General features: G+C 35.5%; 2 protein-coding genes across 5 annotated transcripts; both read left to right on the top strand.

Moving 5' to 3' along the window:
- The first annotated feature begins 2,738 nt into the window (after window positions 1-2,738).
- On the top strand, window positions 2,739-17,207 carry ros1 (c-ros oncogene 1, receptor tyrosine kinase). 4 transcript variants are annotated; one of them, XM_052153955.1, is made up of 28 exons: window positions 2,745-2,967; window positions 3,048-3,081; window positions 3,203-3,351; window positions 5,033-5,168; window positions 5,249-5,453; window positions 6,346-6,422; window positions 6,553-6,678; window positions 6,900-7,084; window positions 7,207-7,304; window positions 8,019-8,521; window positions 8,814-8,918; window positions 9,014-9,124; window positions 9,215-9,396; window positions 10,428-10,619; window positions 10,766-10,866; window positions 11,236-11,450; window positions 11,581-11,771; window positions 11,871-12,036; window positions 12,555-12,644; window positions 13,064-13,193; window positions 13,291-13,450; window positions 14,418-14,482; window positions 14,595-14,724; window positions 14,834-14,931; window positions 15,670-15,873; window positions 15,952-16,086; window positions 16,226-16,386; window positions 16,842-17,207. In XM_052153955.1, the coding sequence occupies exons 1-28, from the start codon at window positions 2,848-2,850 to the stop codon at window positions 16,994-16,996; spliced, it is 4,224 nt and encodes a 1,407-aa protein (XP_052009915.1). In that variant the 5' UTR covers window positions 2,745-2,847; the 3' UTR covers window positions 16,997-17,207. The 4 variants fall into 4 exon arrangements, 3 of the variants coding, with proteins under 3 accessions (XP_052009915.1, XP_052009911.1, XP_052009914.1); XM_052153951.1 differs by having other exon boundaries at window positions 8,715-8,918; XM_052153954.1 differs by having other exon boundaries at window positions 2,746-2,967; window positions 8,715-8,918; window positions 11,581-11,759.
- A 3,397-nt stretch (window positions 17,208-20,604) lies between these two features.
- Window positions 20,605-23,158, top strand: styx (serine/threonine/tyrosine interacting protein). The gene is made up of 11 exons (XM_052153735.1): window positions 20,605-20,797; window positions 21,268-21,300; window positions 21,560-21,613; window positions 21,702-21,799; window positions 21,902-21,962; window positions 22,074-22,110; window positions 22,241-22,280; window positions 22,383-22,433; window positions 22,543-22,615; window positions 22,734-22,827; window positions 23,019-23,158. Exons 1-11 carry the CDS (start codon window positions 20,738-20,740, stop codon window positions 23,090-23,092), a joined length of 675 nt encoding a protein of 224 aa, XP_052009695.1. The 5' UTR covers window positions 20,605-20,737; the 3' UTR covers window positions 23,093-23,158.
- Window positions 23,159-24,279: the final 1,121 nt, after the last annotated feature.

Genomic DNA, 24,279 nt, shown 5'->3' with positions numbered 1-24,279 from the left:
CGCTGGTGTCTCAAATAATAAGCGTATAAAAAATCTAAATGCATTATAACTCAAACTGACTGTGTGTTATTTTAAGCCTGGCGAAGAGACAACTTGGATGAAGAGAGTGGAAAAACATTTCTGCTATTTATAAGGTCTGATTAAAGGGTCAGACCTTCTCATGTGATTTATACATAAACAAGTACATCCAGTGCATTGTCACATCACAGGGTCAATCGTGAGGGCTTTATGGATTTAAAGAGCAGCCTTTTATCAACAACATATGCAGCTTACATACTGTTAATTAGACATATGTCTAAGGAACCAGACATTATGGTCATTGTGGCGTGTAGTATCCCATGTTTTGCATTAATTAACTCACAAAAGGCAAATGATCAAAACCACTCTCTGTATTATAATCAAAATTAAGGTAGTTCTGGCCCTCAAGAAATGTCTGCGTATTTTCATAGGTTATGTAAGCAAATCTCTTGTGTAAACATGCATGAAACATGGGGGGGGGGGTGGAGAGAGAAATACACATACTGAAAAATAGACACATGTAAATTGGCATCACTTCAGTGGTGGAAAGAAAGTTCACAAATTAGATTTCTTTAACATATCAGATTAGTATCATGTAATAAATCTTTAATCCTCCTAGGCAGAAATGAGATTTAATGGACATTAAATGGAGATTTTCCAAAGTCTACAAATCTAAAGTTCTATATAAACCCAATATATAACCTTATAATATAAATATTAGGGATGTCAAAAGTATTGGTGATTCGTCACGATAAAGATGTCACGAAACCAGTGTATGCAGTACTGGTAAGACCAAGCATAACTCATTTCGATACCTGTGCTGTCTGACTGACACACCACAGTTTTCAAATGCTCACATGCAAATCTGACATATTTGGGAAATACTGAATGCATGATTAATTTAATTAAAATTGTGATAGGCCCTAGTGTGACTGATAAACTGCAAAAGGATGCAATTTAATTAAATATATATACTGCATGTGCTGCACGCTTTACAGTGAATGTGTGAAGCTGCTACCTTATTAAGAGCATGACAGCATGACATGAGCGCAAATTCACAGTGATGTGCGTAGTTTCTTCAGACTGTGTTTATATACACTGCCTGGCCAAAAAATAGTCGCCATTTTGGTCTGATGAGTCCAGATTTACCCTATTCCAAAGCGATGGGCTTGTCAGGGTAAGAAGGGAAGCTAATGAAGCGATGCACCCTTCATGCATAGTGCCCATGTACAAGTCTCTGGATGCACTGTTATGATCTGGGGTTGCCTCAATTGGTCAGGTCTAGGCTCAGTAACATTATGGGGCATTAAAATGAAGTCAGCTGACAACCTGAATGTACTGAATGATATATATATATATATATATATATATATATATATATATATATATATATATATATATATATATATATATATATATTTTCTTCTTTTTTTTAAATGTCTGGCTAAAAATATATAGATTTTATTTTTTACTTTTACTGGTATTACCAGTAACTACTGAAATGTTGTTATCATGGCAACCCTAATAATCACTGCTCATCTAATTCTTCAAAAGACCAAATTAAGCTATCCACATTTATTTTATAACTCCTTTTACAGTCAACACTCTACTCCCTCTTTTGTGTCTATCTATATTTCTTCTAAGAAATTTTAAGAGACACTTTGGTGACAAAATTTATACTTGAAACATAATAGATTACTCCATTAAATCTCCTGAGCTATTAAAGAGCAAATTATGGGCAATAAAATATGGGATCCTATCTATAATCTGGACTATATTTAACAACAGGTTTTCACAAGAGGCATCTAGGCTGTAGAATGTAGCCTGCACAAAAACAGAGATATAACTTGTAGTTAGAGATATAACTACAGTTAGATATAACTTCCTTTTTTAGGTTTGATTATACGTTAAATAATTACATAAAGATGCACATGCGATTTCATAATACTGGCCACCTCAAAGGAGTTACCAAATGTTTTGTTAAGTATCGCCACCTGGAGGCGAAGCGAGATAACGTTTTGTACACCTTTATACATTTGCAGGAACTTTGTGCTACAGTGGTCACAAAAAGTATTTGGACACTTAAAAATGTATGAATATCATTGCATTAGATAACAATACGTCAAACCAAGTGACATTTATTTTCAATAAACATAGCTCAAGCACACTTTTTAGGCAAAACGTAAAAAAAAGTTTTCTAGGTTTTTAAATGATAAAACAATAGAAATACTGTTCAAAATGAAGACAAAAAAGTATATATTAATACAGTATAACATATTTTAAAAAAAACTTGTTAAAGCAATTGCAAAAATGGCTAAGAAAAGAAAATTTAGTTCTGTATTTGATAACTTTCTCAATACCTTTACACATTGTAGAAGTGTCAGTTTCAGTAAAGCATTGAGTGTACTGTGTTATTGATCAAATTTGCACTTTTCCTCGACTTCATTACAACTGATGGCAATTACATTTTAACCATTAAATAAACACCTCCTTTTATCAATTTACACCAACTGTAAAGATAAGAACCTTTCCACTTTACAATCAAGTGACCATAGTTCAGCTAGTATAATCTGTCTGCTTTGTTATCCACCAATATATGACACACACAATTTTTTTACGAAACACCTGCTCAATTCCTGTCTCTGTACAGACACACCTGTGCCATGTGAACCAGGTGACCACAAACTTGTACGGACTGTTAAAGGGCCCATGTCTGGTCATGGATATGTGTTATTGACCGAAATTTCACTTTTAGGTAAATCTGCTACAGTTTCATGTGAACGTTTGTACTGTAGTTACAGTCGTGGCGGGTGGTTAAGCGTGTGTAAAATGGAAAATATTTATAGAAGAGTTAAGGCAACTACAGGTTCGTCTCTTTCAGTGCTACTCTGTCTACTTATTTGTCTCAGAGCTTCATCATGTGACAAGTGCCTTCCTGAGTCCTCAATGGTAAGATTTGTAAATATGTCATCTGGACCAGCATCGATTTGTTTATTCCTTTGCTAATGCCTGAAATATTCTAATTCTAGACAGCTAGTAGTGGCTTCAAACAGTATAAAAATTGTAAGTAAAACTACTGCACAAGATTTGAGATGAAATTCACATTTTGTCAAAAACATTTCATATGGGCTTCTTTCAGTGTCTGTTTGTTGATTGGTTTGCATGAATTCATGTTCTTGTCCAGATGTGCTGTGTCAGCTCTCAGCACCTTATGCATCCTGGATTGGATCTCATAATATCAGTTTGACCTGGAAGTCCCTGAATGAGTCTGATGTGGTGTATATTCCTCAGTGGACCGGTCCTAATCTGTCTGGGGTCTGGACACAAGCAGAGGTTGTGGATAACTTGATTATTTTATCATATTGATGGCTTTGATGATTAGATTTCATTGACTTTCATTTCTACATCAAACATCATTCTAAAATTAAAGAAGTATGAATGAAATAAAGCAAAACAGCACAACTGTCCAGGTCCAAGCCATATTTAATTCAAAATTAAAATACAAATGATATTATAATATATAAATCTATATTGAATTATATTTAATTTATTTATATATATATATATATATATATATATATATATATATATATATATATATATATATATATATATATATAGTTAGTTCTGGTCCTCGAATCTGATTGGACAAGAGACGTTCCATAAGCACTGATGGCGTGACAGCATCAGCACTCAGACGCTTCACTGTGTGTGTATCACTCCGCTTGTATTCGTGCTGTTCTAAACTAAAGTGTAAGCATAGTGCATGTGTGTTAGGAGTTACTGTCTTTATTTTTGAAATTACATATGTTAACCAGCAGGTGGTGGCAAAAGATAATTTCTGTGTGTAATATGAGCCAGTTGGTGACGTAAAGTGAATCCGTTAGTCATTGTTTACATAGAATAGCGCTCAGTGAGTTTCCACATTGGATACATACTGTTTAAAATGGCAGAGGACATCGTTTCTAAAGTGAATGACATTTGCACATCGGCTACCCCGAAATAGAGAGGAATACCCTGCTTGGATGTTTATTTTCCACTGAGAAAGCTGGCCTTCAGAAAGCTAACAGCATCTCTGCTTGGGTGTGGCAACAGGTGATCCACACGCACTCTCTCTCTCTCTCTCTCTCTCTCTCTCTCACTCACACACACAGACAAACAAAAACATCCATCCGTCTATCCGTGTTTATCCAATGACTTGTTAGAAACAGCACAAGCCATGATACTATTTCTGAAGTTAACATTTTTAATGGAGGCTTGAACACATCATTTGTTTTGGACCAGCAACGGCAGATTCTGGTCACGTAATAAAGTAGTCCATGTACAAATGCGTTTTTATGACTGTACTCAAATGTTTTTTTAAATGTACTTGTTCATTGAACTGTTGCATATAAGCAATATCACACTCGTAATTGGGCTATATGGCCCTACATCAGCACTGCTGTAATTACCTATGTTACTCGGCTGCATATCGCACTCTTGTGTGATATTGCTTTAATATCAAATATGTATACACACAACCACACACACACACACATATACACACAAATTAAAGGAGATTTTTAAGGGCCATTAAGACCAAACAATTTTTTTGTGCAAAAAAACCTAGGTGCACCACAACAAATAGCACAGAAAGCATGTATCTCAAAACGTGTTTTTATGTACTTTATATGAAATCATCAAGAAAATCATATTCAGTAAATCAACCATATATCATATATTCTACCATCTACCATATATATGCAGAAATTACAATTATATATAATTAATTTTAATTTAGTGTACTTTAACAATTAAATAATATAGAGATTTTTGGTATTATACTAATGAGAATTGTTGTGAAAATAATTTCACAGTGTAAACAATTTACTTAAAATTAGGCTTAATTTCCTTCATGTAAGGTATAATTCCTTATTTTTATATTTTATTTATTCTAATTTTGGAATATGACCTGTATATTGGTAGACACATTTTGTGAGAGTCACCCATTTAACAATTGTTTTTCCCCTTGTAGAATGTTACAGAATCAACATACACTGTCAATCAATTGGAGCCTTTTTCCTGGTATAAGTTCAGGGTCTGGGTTGTGAAAGCAGAAAAACATGCTTGTTCTCCAGCAAGCCCTTGGTACCAAACAGACCCATTTGGGTGTAGGTGAAATCAGCATTTCAACAATAAAACATTTTTTACAAGTTATATTGCATAATGAAATGTTTAATCTTTTTCAAAGTGCCCTCCAGCCCTTCCATTGACAGTGTTGAGAGTGTATCTGGAGAGAGTGTGGAGGTTCGCTGGTTTCCACCCAAGAAACCAGGTGGACCTATCTTGGGTTTTAACCTCAATCTTACGGCCAAAGAGCACGTCATAAGTGTCGCAACTGGAGGAAATGTATTCTTCACTACATTCTACCCAGCATTCCATAACACTACATACAGGTAGGCAAACGCTTCTTAAAGATGCAGTGTGTATTCTTTGCACCCAGAGTGATCTCACTGTGAATTCAGTGGCAGTACGGTAGGTCGAATGTTCTTCAGCTGAAAACTGCCCCCAGTGTCCGAAGCTGGAAGTGTTTTTGAATGTATGGGCACATGTGAGGTTTCAGGAGTGAAATGTCCACAGAGTGGTGCCAAAAGGGAGTTGTATATTTAGTTGTGACTGGAGAAATACAGTCAAAAGGAATGCCTGTTTTATATATCATATGCCCTCCCAAACCCTAGACCAAACCATCAGGGGAGTAAAAATGTAATTGTATTAATAATTATGTTAATGCAATTACTTCCTGGTTTCCGTGGGACCAGAATCCGGTTCTTTGGGGCGGTTCTCGCAATGCATTATCAGTTGCACTGTAGGAAAAAGTCCACACATTTGAATTGATGCAAAAATGTCTAACGGGAGATGCCGCTAGTCAGTAACTCGGCAGAATGGGATTGATGTCAGGGTCCCGAAACATTTGGTAGCAACACGTTATGCTCCCGTATGATCATTTTGTTGCACCACTAGTGGCAGCAAACAGAATTGTAATATTTTGTGACAACATTATTGAATTGATCAATGATGTGAGTTTGGGTTATGAGCAACTTCCTGTTTCTCTGAGCACTGGCAGATGGGGAAGTGTTTGTGAAACCTGTTTTGAATACATCATTACTTTTACTTTACTCAGATGGTGCTGCTAGTGGCGCAAACATTACACACTTCACCTTTAAAATGTTATATTAAATATTATATATTCTATATTTAAAAAATGAGGTTTCTTTACTATTAGTTTTTTTTTTCATTTGTTTGTTTTTTGTGGATATTTATTATTTGTACTGAATGTGTTTAATCCAGGATCTCTATAGCTGCTGTAAACATGGAAGGCCAGGGTTTGATCACTGAAGCCAGCATAACAACACCAGCACAAATTGGTTAGTTGAAGATCATTGCATTATGCAACCACATTACTAACTACATTGCTGCAGTTGTTTCTCAGTGTAGCTTGTATGCAATGGCTGGGGATAAACAATAATCAAATTGCTATTTCGTGACAACCTTCAGTGCAGAATGGAGGCCGCTGGGTCTTTGCATCCAGATGGAACTCATTAAGGAGGAGAGAAGAGGACGCTGAATTTTTCACAACAGCAGAATGTCTTAATGACGATCAAATAGAGAGCAACATCACAGGTTCATTCATCCACAAATCACACCATGGGCTTATTATTATTACAAATATTTAACATCACCATACAAGAATGCCAATAGAAAGAACAATTGCAATTGAGATATCTTTAAGATCTCAACTGTTTCTCTTAGACAGCAATGAGATTCAATGAGCAGCAGGATTTTCCTTTTGGCATTTCCTTGCTTCCGGATATCTCACTTATGGCATTTTTTTTTTTTTACAGGGGTGGCGATGCATTACAATGCCAACCAAGTGTACTTCTCAGAGGGGACTCGTATCTGGGCAAAAGGGGCTGGAAATCTTACTGACTGCTCAGATCTAAAGCTGTTCCACACTGCTCAGTTGGATGTAACAGCACTCACTGTAGATTGGCTTTATCAGAGAATTTACTATGTTTCCAGTGGCAGGGTGTGTTTACTTTTAGTTAAGGATTTTCATCTGGATTTCCCATGCTGTTAGACATTGATGTAAATCTTTGTTTAATCACTGTTATTGATCACTGTCACCATATTGATTTCCGTTAAACGCAGGTCTATTATTGTGGATTAGATGACTGTCCTTTTCCAGTGAATGTAAATCTCACCCTATCCAGTGACCCAATAAACATAATTGCAGATCCATATAATGGGTGAGTATAATCAACAGTTGGTATGCATGGTTATGTTTAACCACTATTTGTCTCATTAGCTGTTTTGCACTGCTTCATATAAACACATGAAACACAACCCTCTCCAATACATTATTTTGCATCATATCATTACTACTTACCAATTTGTTAGCTCAATTAAAGGAATATTCAGAGTTCAATACAAGTGAAGCACAGTCGACAGCGTTTGTGGCAAAATGTTGATTACCACTGAAAATATTTTCAACTCGCCCCTTTTTTTTTTTTTTTTTGAGGCAAAACTGTGGTTACAGTAAGCTACCTACAATGGAAAATATTGGTAATATTGAAAGTTATATACAATATTACAACTTTGATACCATGACAACACAACGCCAGTAAACCCTAAGCAATTGTATCACTCTAAAATCATGTTAACGTGTACGATGGTTACATTTTGTGGCTGTTCTTTTGAAACTGTGTGTATTTATGTTAATGGACTGGCCACATTCATTTCCATTGTAAGTGCCTTACTGTAACAGCAAATTTTTAAAGAAATGATGGACTAGTTGAAAATATTTGAAATCAGTATTATGCCACAAATGCTGTCGATTGGATTAAATCCGGAATGCTCGTTTAAGGATATTAAAGATTTCATTTTGTTACATTGAATATTGTTATATTTTCATCAAGTACTTTAATGATAGCCTATTGAAATTTTTATTTTTTTTTTGTCAGATGGCTGTTCTTGTTGCTGCACAGTGGAATATATTGCACCCCTCTTCCTGTAATATCTGGCCAACAACCTGAGGTAAATCCAATTATAGAATCAAAATCTGTCTCCAACTTTGTGGTCAGTTTCTCCAATAAGAGACTGATTTATCATGATCGAAATGATAACATGCTCAATGCTACATATATTTTGGATGGATCGGGTCCTGTTACGCTCTACAAGGATGTTAACTTTGAAGCAATCAGCATTGCTTACGAGGACAATTTCTTCATGCTCTCTGATGGAACTGCTCTTTATAAACAAGTTGGTCAGAATCAAGTGGCCAGTTTTATTGAATTCTCTATGGACTGTAATATATTCCAAAAAGGAGGCTTTGGTAATCTCTGCTATTTTAGCCGATCTGCACAGCCTTACCCTTTGCCACAAAGGCCACGAAACCTTCAAGTCCTGTTTGGATCTGATAAAGCCAACCTCTACTGGCATAAACCTGAAAATATGATTGGAGCAAGTAAGTAAAAATACAATGTTAACAATCAGGACATGTACAATATGATTGCTTTATAGGGCAGATCTTTTTTTTTCATAATCGCTGTTCATTCATTTATTAAAGCGTAGTTGATTTTTCAGATTTTATTCTGTTGACCTTTCAAAGGCTCATGTAGCCATTAAATGTAAAAATACAATTTTGTTCCACATTGTAGGTCCATCCGCCTGGCAAAATTGGACTTACACTGTAAACTGCTCATTGAGTGGTTTAGTAACAATAGGCATTAGTGGAATAACTGACACACATGCAACAGTTTCAGATCTAGTGAGCTCAAAGCAGTACCATGTAACAGTCAAGGCGTGTTCACCTGTCGGATGCTCTAAATCTGTCTCATATGAAGGAACAACTCTCCAGCCTGGTGAATAAATAATGATGGATAAGTTTGATTGTTACTTTATCAAACTGTTTACAGATTGGCCACTATGAAATACTGTTTTTAATTTTTTTTAACAGTGGATGATTACCCCTATATAACTGCTGCCTGTGGCAATGACATCTGGAAGCAAGATTTGGATAGTGTTGAGTTCCTCAATCAACTGGTGTCTAATATTGGTGATGTAAAAGGTATGACAGACTAGAGAAATCAATATGACATGATTAAGTACATGTGAAAGAAGGCTAGCATGCTTAAATATCTTCTTTGGTGTGGATTAGATATGGACTTGTACAACAACACAATCTACTGGACTAACAGTTCAGGGCACATTAACTGGATTGAACTGGGTGACCAGTCTTTGAGTGGGAGAATCAAGACAGTGCCAGTACCCATGAACGCTGAAGCTGTGGCTTTTGATTGGCTTGGACAATATTTATACTGGAGCTGCAATTCAAATCAAGTATGTTTTTGTGATATCAAATAATGCCTTTGTAAATTAAGTTTTGTGAGCTGATGTTTAGATGTAGTCTTGCATAATATTATGCACCGCTATTTGACTCCATGGATGAATCTCTAGAGCCATGGCAGAGGAAATTATATTTTACCTGAATTGTGAGTTTGCAGTCTGAATTTAATTTGAAAACATAAAAAACATATGTGCAGCAAAACAACGCCAAAACAACATTCCATTACATAATGGTTCCCTGGCTGCAATCAAAATCAAATGTGCAGTGTGTGATTCATGAACAATTGGAGCTGGTTCTTTGAATAGATCACTCCAATCGACTCACCAACTCAAGTTATTAAGTGTGTCGCAAATGACACACTATACACTATACACTATACACTATGCACCCAGCCATGTATTGTATGAATTTTAAAAGTGAAATATCATCCCAAATGGAACACATTTGTTTCTACATAGAAGCATTCGCCATTTAACAGCTGACAGAAGTGACATTTTAAAAGCATGCAATGTGTTGCCGCTAGCTTTAGCGTGTTTGCCAACCTCAGTTAAACATTTGCTTTTATCTCATCTTCATCACACTGTGAGAGGTGATGGTAGGCATTCAACTTACATTTGTAAGGTGCTGTCTTCACTGTAGTTTCCCTAATTGCTACATTCTCCATTATTTACAATTGTTTTGTCAGACCAACAACGCAGCCAGGTAAAATTGAGTGCATGATGTGTCAAACATTCCACACAAATTTGCATCATCCAAAATTGCATCAAAATTGCACACATCTTTTTGTTGCATTTTCAGTGTAAACATACTACTTGCACTACTTACACTTCAAAATGGCATAGACTAGTGCAGACTTGTGTGGTTTGGGAATCAGTGTGACGAATCATTCACATGTAAATTAAATTGAATCGGTCATGAATTAAAAATATATATACAGTATATATTTTATATATACTGTATATTAATAAGAGACATCAAAAACGAACTAAATCTCTGAAACTATCAATGGGATTTTTTATATCAGATTTGCAAATGGTCTACATCTACTCAGGAGGTTGAGATATTTCTCCAGGCAGAGGAACAGATTCTCAGTTTGGTCATTGATTCATTGAATGCTGACATCTACTGGACCACTGAAACATCAGTGGAGCGATGTAAGCTGAATGGAGAGGGCTACCAACTTTTGGATAAGTTGAGTGTGTTCTCTGGAAGAGAGGTGAGGAAACCCCTATTCACATAGAACATCAAATACATGCAAGTTCATGCAAATGCATTTGAGAAGTACAATCTTGCTTTATTATGTATTTATATATTAAGTAAGTACAATGACAAAAGGTTTATGTCCACACTCTCTGATAACAGATTGCTGGTATCACTTTGAATGTGATTGAGGGAAACCTCTATTGGTTGGTGCAAGATGGCTCCCTGTTAAATCTTTACAGAACTAACATCATAGGTGACAGGTTGGTATACTGTACATACATCTCAGAAATACATTTCACAACTTTAATTAGATCAGTCAATTGTTCAGTCATTCTGGAAGGTTAAAATGTTTGCATATTGAGTATTTAAATATTTGCATATTAAGTTTATATACTGTATATACAGTGTATATATATATTAGTCAAATAATTTGTATTTGTATAGCGATTTTCACAACACACATCGTTTAAAAGCAGCTTTACAGAAAATCATGCATTGACAGAATTTCAACTGTAATAACTATAAGGTCTTAGAGTCATCATTGTGTAGTTTGAGTAAATATGATTGAAAATAGATGTAGAAAAAAAATAATGTATGATATATGTAAACTTTCTGTTTGCTGTGCCAAGGGTTCAAAAGTCAAATGTAGAAGAATATGAAAGATGGACCACCTCTAACATCTCAAATCATCAAGTGGGCTACTACAGTGAACGGCTTGTTTGGCTAGATGAGAACAAACAGCTAAGGATTCAGGAGGTGAACCAAACAACCAGTGTTCTCATGTCTGCTAACTATACACTGACAGCTTTTTCTGTTGTACAGAAAATGCTAAAACCTCTGCCAGGTCAGCACTATCTTAGCATGCCACATTTTATATCACTGCATGCACAGTCCATTCCAACCCTAAACTTTCTTCTGGCAAGCTTTTGTGTTTTTCTAAAGCAGTTTAGTCTGTTTGCGTGTGTTTGTTCCAGATGGGTTCATATCTCCTCCTGTAGTTATTCCACCTGCAATTTCCAAAACTTCTATACGCCTTGAGAGGAATCACACATTTTTCCAGATACTCTGGGAACCCAGTGGTATTGACTTTGGGGATGTTTTCTACTGTGTGGTGTCTAAGGAACTATTGCAACTTGTGGAAAAACTCCCAAATGTACTACAAAAGGTTTTATTTAAACTCTGCAGCAAATAATCTAAACTATGCTAAATGTTCTATTATAATTTATTTATGTCTAATTTATGCTGCATTTCTGACACATTTTAGCAGAACTACCCCACCAGATTTTGTCATCCTGACAACACGTTTTCTAAACCAGTCATAAACGTGACAAGATTCAATTCAAACACTGACTTTAACATCACCATAACCCCCTTTTCACACTGGGGGAAAGGGGCATCAACAAGCACAGTTCTCGTTTTTCTAGAAAATGGTAAGCATGAACCATCATCTTTGAATATAAATCTGGTTAATTAAACAACAAAAGCTGCCTAGGTGTATTCAGTAACTATTTTACTTGTGTCATCTTGGACACCTAGTGGTGTGGATGCAGTATCATTCAAAATCAGAATTTTTCAGTGGAAGATGCCAGTGTAGAAATGTACTATTCACAGTCAGCCATGATTAATTTAATACAAGAGTGCAAGTGAGTTTAATACAAGTACTGAGATTAAGCGAGTAATATTCAGCTGGTTATGTGATTGTAAAATGGGAGCCCCCATGAGGGCTTCCCTGTCCCATGTAGAATAAAACAGCTTTTATAAGGTTGCTGATATGACTGGAGTCCTCATCTCATGTGAGTGGTCTTGTTTTTATTCATATGTTTCAAAATTACCAATTATTTCTTTAGGAGTAAAACTTTTTTAATGGAGAAAAAATTACTGGGTGCACCTATAAGCTGTACTGTTTTGATTTTTGTGTTTTAATTCCACTCTGTTTGTCTCCTAACAGATGCGCCAATAGACACTGACATGACATTGATTATTGTGATTACAGCAGTCTGTGTTGGTATTGCATCAATTATTGTCATCCTTGTAGTCAGTAAGTATAATATTGATAAACATCACACCCATATGTGTTTGTTGAACACTTCATTTAAAAACCATAGTCATACCAGCTTCCGCTCTAGCTTTGTGCAGGCCAGTCAAGTTCCTCCACACCAGATTTAGTAAATAATTTATTTATAGATCTCACAAGAGCATTGTCATGCAGGACCAGAAAAGGGCCCTCCCCAAACTGTTACCAAACATTGGAAGCACTTCATTTTATTCCTTGGCATTAGGATTTGTCTTCACTGGAATAACCTAACCTGTTCAATTACAAGGGGTTCTCACAGACTTTTGGCCATCTAGTGTACAATTCCTTTTGTAAATGACTATTTCCTTCTCATATCAAAAGAAATGAAAAACAGTACAATTGACTTAAGATCAAGGAAACAACGTGTCTCTGCTATCCTATAGTTTGGCGCAGACGTCTTAATACAAAAGATCAAGGAACAGTTGCGCAAACAGGTGTGCACATTCATCTAGATGAGGAGTTGGACTATATTCGGGGTTTAGTTGGTCTTGGGAATGCCTGCTATGCCATCAGGTACACGTGAATGTCAGATAAAATCGGACAGTCTTTTTTAATGTTTGTGATTTTTGTATGTCTAAACGTGTATTAATCTTCACACAACTTTCCCTAGTGCCATACCTGCCAAAGGAGAGTCACTTCCTCTGTTTCCCAGAGACTGTCTGAAGCTTCAGAGATTGTTGGGCAGTGGTGCTTTTGGAGAGGTTTATGAAGGTATTATAGTTGGTAGCCAAATCACTGAAGTCGTGCCAGAGAGGAGAGTAGCTGTCAAGGTAAACGTTTATAAATCAGGGATAATTAAAAAAACTAAAAATGTGCTTAATTAACAGGTTTTATTCAAGTCAAAAAATATTATTTATCGTCATCAAACTGAAAAAATTAAGCAATACCAACAAAATGAATTTTAAGAGTTTGATCAGGTAAAAATTGCTCCTCAAAGGAATATTCCAGGTTAATATTAAGCTCAATTGACAGCATTTTTGGCATAATTCTTCCACACAAATTTAATTTAACCTGTCCCTCCTTTCCTTTAAAAAAAAAAAAGACAATCCAGTTTACAGTGAGGCATTTGCAATGGAAGTAAATGGGCCAATCCGTAAACGTTAAAAATACTCACTGTGTCAAAAGTATAGTCACAAGACTTATTTTATATATTCTATTATGCCACAAATGCTGTTGATTGAGCTTAACTTGTATTGAACTTGGTAACAATTGCATAAAGGTCTTTGTCTGCATGTATTTTATGTTGTTTGGAAAAAGTCCATCAACCACTCTAAGAAATTTACATATTAAAATTTTCTTACTTCATATACAAATATAAGATTATAAATTCTGTCAAGCACATTTTTTTTAAAGATTGATCCCCAATTTCTGTAAATAATTGGCAGCAATAATACTGAAAAAACGCCTTCCATCAACATACAACTGAAATTGAATGAGTGGTGGTGGTGTAGTGGGCTAAAGCACATAACTGGTAATCAGAAGGTCACTGGTTCGATACCCACGGTCACATTCATTGTGTCCTTGAGCAAGCCACTTAACGCCAGGTTGCTCCGGGGGGATTGTCCCTGTAATAAAGGCACTGTAAGTTGCTTTGGATAAAAACGTTCGCCGAATGTATAAATTCAATTCCATAATGACCATATTTACAAACACAAGCCTAATTTATGTCCAGATGATGCTGTTTTAACAATTACAGATTTCCTTTAGAAAATGTCTCACAAACTGAACTCTTGACAGACACTGCGGAAAGGTGCGAATGACTATGAAAAAGCTGAATTTTTGAAAGAGGCTCATTTGATGAGGTAAATCTCACCCTTATATTGAAATTATGGTTATAGTATTATTGTATTTAAGACATTACAGTGTCTGAGGCTTTGGAGCACATTTATCAAACATTGTTTTCTGGGTGTCCAGCCAGTTTAAACATCCAAACATCCTGCGTCTGCTCGGAGTGTGTCTGCTGAATGAGCCACATTACCTCATCCTGGAGCTAATGGAAGGAGGAGACCTTCGTTCTTACCTGAGAGGAGCTCGCCTTACAAATGTAAGCAACCTCATTATGTCAGATGCTGTTATTTTTTTATAAATAAATTGATGTTTTTTCGTGTTTTTAACTGATCCTGGAATTACATTCATGTTCATATGTCTTATAGAATCATGGAGAGCTACTGAATCTGACCAGTCTCCTAGACATCAGTTTGGATGCTGCCAAAGGATGTGCTTATTTAGAAAGAATGCACTTTGTTCATAGGTAAAGTTGTGTTGTTATGCTGTTAAAAGAATAGTTCATCCAAAATATATATATATATATATATATATATATATTTTTTTTTTTACCCCACATAAAAATAGCAGCATTCTGGATTGGAACAACATTCATTTTTTAAACTATTCATGTTCGAGTGGAATATCCATTTAATTTAAAGGGACAGTTTACCCAAAAATGAAAATTCTGTCATCATTTTCTCACCTTCATAGCATCCCAGATGTGTATGATTTTCTCTCTTCTGAACATAAACAAAGATTTTTAGAAGAATATTTCAGCTCTGTTGTTCCTCAAAATGCAAGTGAATAGGTACCAAAATGTTGAACCTCCAAAAAGCATTTAAAGGCAGCATAAAATTCATCCATAACACTCCAGTGGTTTAATCCATATTTTTACTCTAAATTGTCCTCCCTGCTAGTAGGTGCCGATATGCATTAAGAATGCATATCGACAAAAACACAAGAAGAACGCGAAAGTAAAAGTGGATATTTATAGGACAAAAGGTCTTTATATTGATCTGTTTTTTAAGTCAGATGGCATTGTTTTTTGATGCCATCTGTTTGTGTATAGCAAAAGAAAGAACGTCATACACATCTGGGATGGCATGAGGGTGAGTAAATGATGAGAGAATTTTCATTTTTGGGTGAACTAACCCTTTAAAGACACATTTTAGGAAACATTTGCTTTATTCATTAATAAACTGGAATCACTTTTCATAAACAGAGATATTGCTGCAAGGAACTGTCTAGTATCAGTAAGAGGTTACACAGACCCAGACAGAGTCATTAAAATTGGAGACTTCGGATTGGCCCGTGATGTGTATAAAAATGACTACTACAGGAAGAAGGGTGAAGGTCTACTTCCTGTACGCTGGATGTCACCAGAAAGCTTAACAGATGGAATTTTCAATAAATACTCTGATATATGGTAAGTATTGAGATGCTGTTCTGGATCAATTACTATGAATATCTCACCAATTAAACTAACACACTTGCATATTGCCAGGGCGTTTGGTGTGCTGCTGTGGGAGATTATTACATTAGGAAAGCAACCATATCCCACATACACCAACCAAGAAGTATTACACCATATTAGTACAGGTGAACGACTGCCTTCACCAGCAGGGTGTCCTCAGAGATTGTAAGTGTAAATGATTTCCACAAATGAATGTTTAAAATGTAGTGAATGTGAAAACAAACCTATGATAATTAAATGAACGTGGTAAAAATCACAGATGAACTTTCCTTCTATTGCTTCCATTTTATTTCTGCTTATATAGGTATAATCTGATGATGGACTGTTGGAAAAAGGAACCAAGTGAGAGACCAAGCTTCCAGTACCTTCAGGAAACTCTGAGCAAATTTAAAGATTACGAAGCAGATAAAAGAGCGAGTCAGAATGAGGCAGCAGGTCATGTAAACCAAGCCTACGAGGAAGAAGGTAAGAAAATGCCACATTTTGGACATTGGAACAATGGACATTTTCACTTAGGGGTGTACTCACTTTTGTTGCCAGCGGTTTAGACATTAATGGCTGTGTTTTGAGTTATATTACACTGTTATACAAGCTGTACACTCACTACTTTATATTGTAGCAAAGTGTCATTTCTTCAGTGTTGTCACATGAAAAGATCTAATCAAATATTTACAAAAATGTGAGGGGTGTACTATATATATATATATATATATATATATATATATATATATATATATATATATATATATATATATATTTCTCAATTTTATCAAAATATTTACAACAAATACAAAATATTATGTCCCTGATTCATTTACTCTAATCATAGGTTTGTGACACTGGTGAACCTAGTTTGCGGCTTGTACTTAAAGAAATGTACCTTTAGTAACTACATGGTAACTAGTTTCTGGTTTCTGCAGAAGAGGAAGTAGTCATTGCCGTGGATGAAGATGAAGATCTGGATACTGGACTTTCTCCTGTGCTCAGCAATGAAGGACTGAATTACTTGATGTATCGAGCCGAGAGCCCAGACAGTGTCCGATCAGACTCATCCACACCCATGGAGGATCGATAAGACCATGAAAAAGGGCCTGAAAATGGCACTTAATTGCTTCATTGTTTCACAAAGTTTCACAAAGACCTTTGAGCTGGACCTCACTTTTGGAATCTTTCTACCTGTAAATAATGTTTTATTTTCTAGAATAATAGTAATCATTTTTGTGTTATGGGTTGTATGTTTGTATTATATGATGAATGTATTATATGATGAATAAAAAAACATTATTACATAGATGAACAAGTTGATTTGCTTTTAATGTTGATAGATAAATTAGTTAGATAAGTTATAATTTACAGTATAAACCCAGATAGAGCAAGGGAGATATAGAGAGATTGATAGTAATATGTGATATCGATGGATAAATATTTTGATTGCTGATCATTCAGTCAATGTATGACAGTGGGAGGTTCTCTAATCTTAATCTTTTTATGGAAAAGTGTGCAGAAAATGTTCCTACTCCCTTAAAGATATTAATTAGTGTCCTGCGATATCTCAACGGTCTCTGAGACAGCTGTAGACTTTGAAAACAGCAAACAAAAATGTAATGCTTTTCAGCTGTCAATCATTTTGCTTGTTCTCATTTTAAGTGGATCATTGAGGCTATGATTCACAGTTTGTCAGTTGAGGACGCTATTGAACCACTGTTGAATTTGACAGCCACCGAAACAAACAATGCTGCTCTTTTGCTTGGTTTTGGTCTCAAAATTATCTTTGGCGGGTGGGTTTTGGAATGAGGGGGCGTGGCTAATTCAAAGGCTCAGTCACGTGAAAGCTTCATAACGCTAAAATCGCTTACAGAACCTTTAATATTCCTCAAGAATTCTGGTTAGGGTTTGTTCTAACTCTAAGGGGCCGTTCACACCAAACACGTTGTTTGTGTTGTTCGCTGTTCAGGTCTTACTCCAAAAACCCGTCATTGTCATTTTTTTGCCATTTGTTCCCTTGTGATTTTCCTATGGAATTTTTATAGTGGCCGTTTTAGATTTATGATTAAAATAATGTATGTGGTAAACATTACTTGAAGGTATTTGTTTTGTTGCTTAAAAAAAAAGTATATTGCCAACAAGTTGCTAGATAAGGGCCACAATGGTTTTCTGTTTCGTCAGGCACATACACTCATGAGCTTGTGGTATTTGTAGTCCTTATTTGTCAACTATTTAGCAACATATATGCATATTAAAATGCATTACATTCTTGTGGCAGAAGAGTTAATCATTGATAAGACATTGCAAAATACGGCTTTAGAATACAATGTATTGTTTACTACCATATAATTGAACATAAGTCAATCATTGGCATACAGTTCAAAGCAATCCATTTTGCAATTTAATTTGTCAATCAGTTTGAGATTTATTATGAGGGCTTGTTTAAGGGCCTGTCAATGCACACCTGCATCATACAAACATGCTTGTGTAGCGTCTTGGGTGCATTGCGTCATAAACATACATTTTTAGGTCACTGTGTCAAGTTAAATATAGTTTAATACTTAGAACACATCTTGAGATCCCTTAGTTCGAATTTGCGCTCGATCAAGTGTTTTGAACGCAAGAACGTAGCGAATGTCTGTGTTGTTCTGTCTGCTGGATATTTTCTTCACTGTATAAACTGCACATCGCCACACAGCTAAAATTTCAATTACTGCCCTCTGGAGTAAACAGGTGGTACTACAAGCTTGCATTTCTCAGGAATCTTCCTTATTACGGTCCGGGGGCATTGCAATTAATTGCGTACATTCTTTTTTTAAATGTATTGCACTGAATTAACGCATTAAATCGACAGCCCTAATATATATATATATATATATATATATATATATATACTTAAGTAATAGCACACAAGCTGATGTGATTCGGCTGCAGGCACGAGGCTGCAGGTAATTACAACAGTGCTGATGTAGGGCCATAACACACTCTTGCTCATGTGATATTGCTTATATACAACAGTTCAATGAACAAGTACATACAAAAAAAAATAGGAAAAAACGAGTTTTGGTCATAAAAACGCATTTGTGCTTGGAACTACTTTCTTACGCGAAAGGATTGCTGTGAATCTGCCATTGCTGGTTCAAAACAAATGATGCGTCCAAACCTTCATTTGTAATTCAAAAACTTCACTTCAGAAATAGAATCACGGCTTGTGCTGTTTCAAACAAGTCATTGAATAAACAAGGATAGACGGATGGATGAGTGTGTGTGTCTGTGTGTGAGAGAGAGAGAGAGAGAGAGAGAGAGAGAGAGAGCGTGTGCGATCACCTGTTGCCACACCCTAGAACAGATGCTTTCTGCTTTCTGACGGTCAGCTTTCTCAGTGGAAAATAGATGTCCAAGCGGTATTCCTCTCTATTTCGCAGTAGCCAGTACTCAAGAATCATTGCCTATAGAAATTGCAATATCCTCTGCCATTTTAAACAGTATGTATCCAATGTGGATACTCCGATAAAAGGTAAGCACCTTGAGTTCTGTAATAAATCAGTTGTGTCTCTCAGCTGTGATGAGCCTTAATCCTGAAGTTGTCAGTTTAAAGCTGTTTAAAGCTATTTCCTAGCTTTGGTAATGTATTACTAATATGAGTGATCACTGGGCGCTGTTCTATGTAAACAATGACTAAGGATTCACTTTACGTCACCAACTGGCTCATATTACACACAGAAATTATCTTTTGCCACCACCTGCTGGCTAACACTTAGTAATTTCAAAAATAAAGACAGTAACTCCTAACACACATGCACAATGCTTACACTTTAGTTTAGAACAGCACAAACACAAGCAGAGTGATACACATAGTGAAGTGTCGGTGTGCTGATGGAACGTCTCTTCTCCAATCAGATTCGAGGACCGGAACTAACTGTAGTGTGTGTGTGTAATTTTTTTTATTAACAGAACATAATATACAACAGTATACAGAGATGTGCAGAAATACACCAGAGTGTACAGAACATTAAATCCTTAATCAAAAAAGTAACCACGAAAAATACTACAAGTCATTTTTGCTTTTTGTTGACAATATTCTCCAAACAGGTGCTGTAGTTCTTGATCTCCTGGAGAAAATGAATGAAATTTGGCTTGGACCCTGACCATTTCTTCTTATGTATGTGGAACTTCCCCAAAAATAATAAAAAGTTGTACAAGAAAAATACAAGTATTATTACTATTTTCATTGGAATAATATATACATATATCAAAATTATTTAGCTTGAATATAATTTTGGTTTTCCTTCTGATAAAATTTTCCAGAGCCACCCAAAGAATCTTATAGTATACACAATTACTAAAAAACTTAGACAATAGATAATTTTTCTGTTGAGCAAAACTGACAGAAATAATCAATATCCAAATGAAATATCTCTATTGCACCTTTAGCTGGATATATACCATGTAAAACTTTGAATGTAACCTCTTTTACTTTATTACTTAAACAATATTTTTCACAAATATTCCAAGCTTTAGTCCAGTTTATATTTCTAAATACATTGTTCCACAATTAACTTTTGTGAGTAGGCCTAATCGTTTCATATATATATATATGCGTGTGTGTGTGTGTGTTATGTTATATTATATATGTAATCAAAGGGCGTGCCATACTTAAATGACGTATAGTCTGACTCGTCACATGACTGTCCTGGGTGGAGCGCAACAGCATGGCGCGCATGAGTACGGAGCTCCTTCACAAACTCCACTTTATGTGCACTTAATTCGTCTTTCTATTCTATCCATCAAAGGGGACGCGAACGTTTTGAAAGCTGGAATATATCGCAGCATGGACGAAGGGAATAAACTCCAGTTCCCGTCCCTTCCAGCCGCCAAAGAAGAGCAGCTGGTATGGTTTAAAGACATTAGCCCAATGCTAACTACTGTTTGATCAGACACCATTTATTCTATAAGTTTAAAAGCAGTGGGTTCATAAATACGATTGTTTTTGTTGCTACTCTGATCAGATCGTAAAACTACTCTGTTGCTGTAGCCAGTGAGCATTTGCAATCCAATGTCGGTGTGCAACAACAGCACAGTGTAAACATTGCTATATTTCACAGCAAATGTTCGTTATATGATCCTAGTCATACACGAATCTGGCTAATATTTTTTGTGGTACAGTGAGTGGTCTTCATCACAAGTAGATATACTGATGATGATGATGATAATAATGAGTTTCACTCCTATATTAGGCCACTGTTGTTGAATGTAGTGCAGTGTGCTGTCTAATTTGTAATAATATTGGCAGTACTATACTAGGCCTGCTTGCAAAATCGGATCATTTGATGTTCATTTGTGATCCCGTTATTTCTGTAGGACTGGGCATATCCAATGAGAAGAGAGATGCAGGTGGGTGAAAATGAAGAAACTCTGCACATGATTGTAGTTTGTATATTTATAATGTACACTGTGCCATATGTAGTGACCTAGTATGCCACAGTGAATACTCTATTTTTCGTTACTATACATTGCACATAATCAATACTCTGTATGTCTGTATCCTTAATGTTGTTACTGTATCTTGTTCTTGACATGTTATTAGCCATATTTTAAAATCACATGCTATTTAACAATTCTCATCAAACTATGTATGATGCTTTAATTTCAGGAAATCCTCCCAGGTTTATTTCTTGGTCCCTATTCAGCTGCTATGAAGAGCAAGGTAATGTAGACATTAGTTTTTCTTATTCATCAAGCTCAGCATGGCCTGGTCTTATGTTTGGATCTGATAAATCCTCACATTATTTCAGCTCTCAATGCTGGAGAAGCAGGGGATTACTCACATTGTGTGTGTCAGACAAGACATTGAGGCCAACTTCATAAAGCCAAACTTTCCCCATAAATTTAGGTAATTATATTTCTAGTTGTTCTATGTGTATATGTGAGTCGTGCTTCAGTATAAATGTCCGCAATTTCCTACATCAAAATTAAATGATTTCATTGTTTATAGGTACCTCGTTTTAGATATAGCAGATAGCCCTGTGGAGAATATAATTCGATATTTCCCAATGGTAAGCTGGCATTTCATAAATGATAATACAACATGAATATTTTTTTATTTGGTGTTTTATTTTATTTTTTGTCTCATTAAATATTAATGTGTTTTCCTCTCTTATCTCTAGACTAAAGAATTTATTGATGGATGTTTAGAGACAGGGGGTAATGAATATTTCTGTATATTGATTGTGTGTGTAGTACTGGACTGCATGATGCCATCTAGATACATATAATCTCTGAGAACAGAATACCAATGAAATGTAATTGTCATTTAAACATTTTTGTGTTGCAGGAAAGGTACTTGTTCATGGAAATGCAGGGATATCACGAAGGTATATTTTAAAACTAATCATGTCTTTTTTTGCTTTTTTATAATGTGCTCAGAATTATTTTTTAACATTGTAAAGATTAAAGTGGCATCTTTTTTTCTCCAGTGCTGCCTTAGTTATTGCTTACCTTATGGAGACATTTGGAGTGAAATACAGGTAATAGTATAGTCAAAAATTGTGAAAAATATTCATTTGAAAGGAAATTCAACTATGTAGGATTAATGTTGTTGTGGAGCTGATCATATCTGATATTATTTGATCACAGGGATGCCTTTAGTCATGTACAGGAGAGAAGATTTTGCATTAACCCCAATATAGGTTTTGTTCATCAGCTACAGGTAAGGTTTTCAAAGAAACTTCACCATTAATATTTAATAAAGTGTTATTAACTTAAGTGCTATAGCATAGCTTTTTTCCACTCTTACTAATAAATGGATGTCCCATCTTTTCATCAAGGAATATGAAGCAATATATCTTGCCAGGCTAACCATCAAGATGATGTCACCCATTCAGTTGGGCAGGTCTTTCTCCATCCAAGCTGGGATGCCAGGTAAAAGTGTATTTTTGTTTGGTCATACTGCCTATTTATTGAGTTTCTACGTATTAGCATTTCTATGGATTTTAAGGTGACTAATATTTAGAGTTTATGCAAAGCATCTGCTAAATAAGAAAATGTACACTTGGATGATGAAATTATTGGGATGATTGCGCTATAAGAACAAGATTTTTTTTCTCTTACAGGAAGCCTAAAACGGACACTAGAAGAGGACGAGGACTTCGGGAGTATGCAAGTTACAGCAGTGCAAAACGCATAAGCTTTACTAAAATAGTGCTTAACTGCAGTGGACTTTTCTTTTTACATTTTTTTATTGGGATTAAAAATGTTAATATTTGTACAGGGGTTGGGAGGGACTGCTCTTAGTGACCCTTGGAGCTGGGGAATATTTTTTGTCTTTTTTTTTTTAGCTGTATGCACTGACATTTTTGCAGTTTTATAGTATTTAAAGCATTTTGCATTTGCAGCGGGACAGTATTGCAATAATGCACTTTTGATACTTGAACTTGAACTGTTACTTTGTTGGACAGGTTGGGTTGAGGTGGGAGGGGGGGATCAAAGGAATGTGACTGTCACTGCCATGGAAAAGAAATGGTAGGATGAATCAGTCTTTGAGGGAATTAATTAAGACTGTTAAAGAAACGTTTGCCATAGATTTAACATCCCACTGCTCAATAAAAGATGGCTACTTACCTTGTTTTTTTCTGTTATCAATCCCTGGAATAAAGGTAGGACAAGATTAGGTCCTCTAAAACGGTTTAGTATTGTTGGATGTTAATAGATTTAGAATGAAATAACTTGATTTAACAGTCAAAGCAAATTCATTGAAATACAGCATGAATTTGCCATTTTCATTTATTTTGAATGTTACATTTGAACCCATTCACCCAATTGCCATTCAGTGATTTTCAATGCACAAGTTATAAAAGAAGAAAAACATCACTGCCACATATTTAATTGCTGATTGACAGATAAGAGACACTCAGAAATCATGTGGATGCACCTTATTTGTCTAACTGCGATCAATGAAAGTATAAAAATAAAATGCATTTGTACAAAAGTTATGCTTTTATTAAATTAGGAAATATTTTACAATTATTTGCCTCAATCTCGGTTTTGCTCATAACTATTGATTCAATATAATTACCACCAGTGGCTAAGAATAGAGCCAGAAATGTGTATAATAAATAAACTGTTTATTATAGTTCTCTACATTGAAGCAGAGTCTCTGCATGAGATATGAAATAACTTTAAAAAGATTCTACATAGCTTTCGTAGAGCTTGCTTATATAACGCAAACTGTGTTTAGAGGTGTGGTATATTTTATAAGAAAATTAAGCAGAAACCACACCGTAATCTGAAGAGGGAAAATGCTTTAAAAATGCCGTTTTGTAAACAGCAAGTTTTTTTAAACTATTTCAAAACCATTTGAGATGCTGAAAAATG

The sequence above is a fragment of the Xyrauchen texanus genome, chromosome 22 (assembly GCF_025860055.1).
Source record: "Xyrauchen texanus isolate HMW12.3.18 chromosome 22, RBS_HiC_50CHRs, whole genome shotgun sequence".
Taxonomy (NCBI): domain Eukaryota; kingdom Metazoa; phylum Chordata; class Actinopteri; order Cypriniformes; family Catostomidae; genus Xyrauchen; species Xyrauchen texanus.
Note: the sequence above shows the minus strand (reverse complement) of the source record. Positions and strands in the feature narration are given on the sequence as shown.

Excerpts from the sequence above, each read along its gene's own strand:
- ros1 (XM_052153951.1), top strand. The coding sequence starts at position 2,848 with ATGGAAAATATTTATAGAAGAGTTAAGGCAACTACAGGTTCGTCTCTT. Across the intron at positions 3,082-3,202 it reads CTTCAAACAGTATAAAAATT|ATGTGCTGTGTCAGCTCTCA; the intron begins GTAAGTAAAACT and ends GTTCTTGTCCAG. Across the intron at positions 15,874-15,951 it reads AATAAATACTCTGATATATG|GGCGTTTGGTGTGCTGCTGT; the intron begins GTAAGTATTGAG and ends GCATATTGCCAG.
- styx (XM_052153735.1), top strand. The coding sequence starts at position 20,738 with ATGGACGAAGGGAATAAACTCCAGTTCCCGTCCCTTCCAGCCGCCAAA. Across the intron at positions 21,301-21,559 it reads CAATGAGAAGAGAGATGCAG|GAAATCCTCCCAGGTTTATT; the intron begins GTGGGTGAAAAT and ends CTTTAATTTCAG. Across the intron at positions 22,616-22,733 it reads GTTTTGTTCATCAGCTACAG|GAATATGAAGCAATATATCT; the intron begins GTAAGGTTTTCA and ends CTTTTCATCAAG.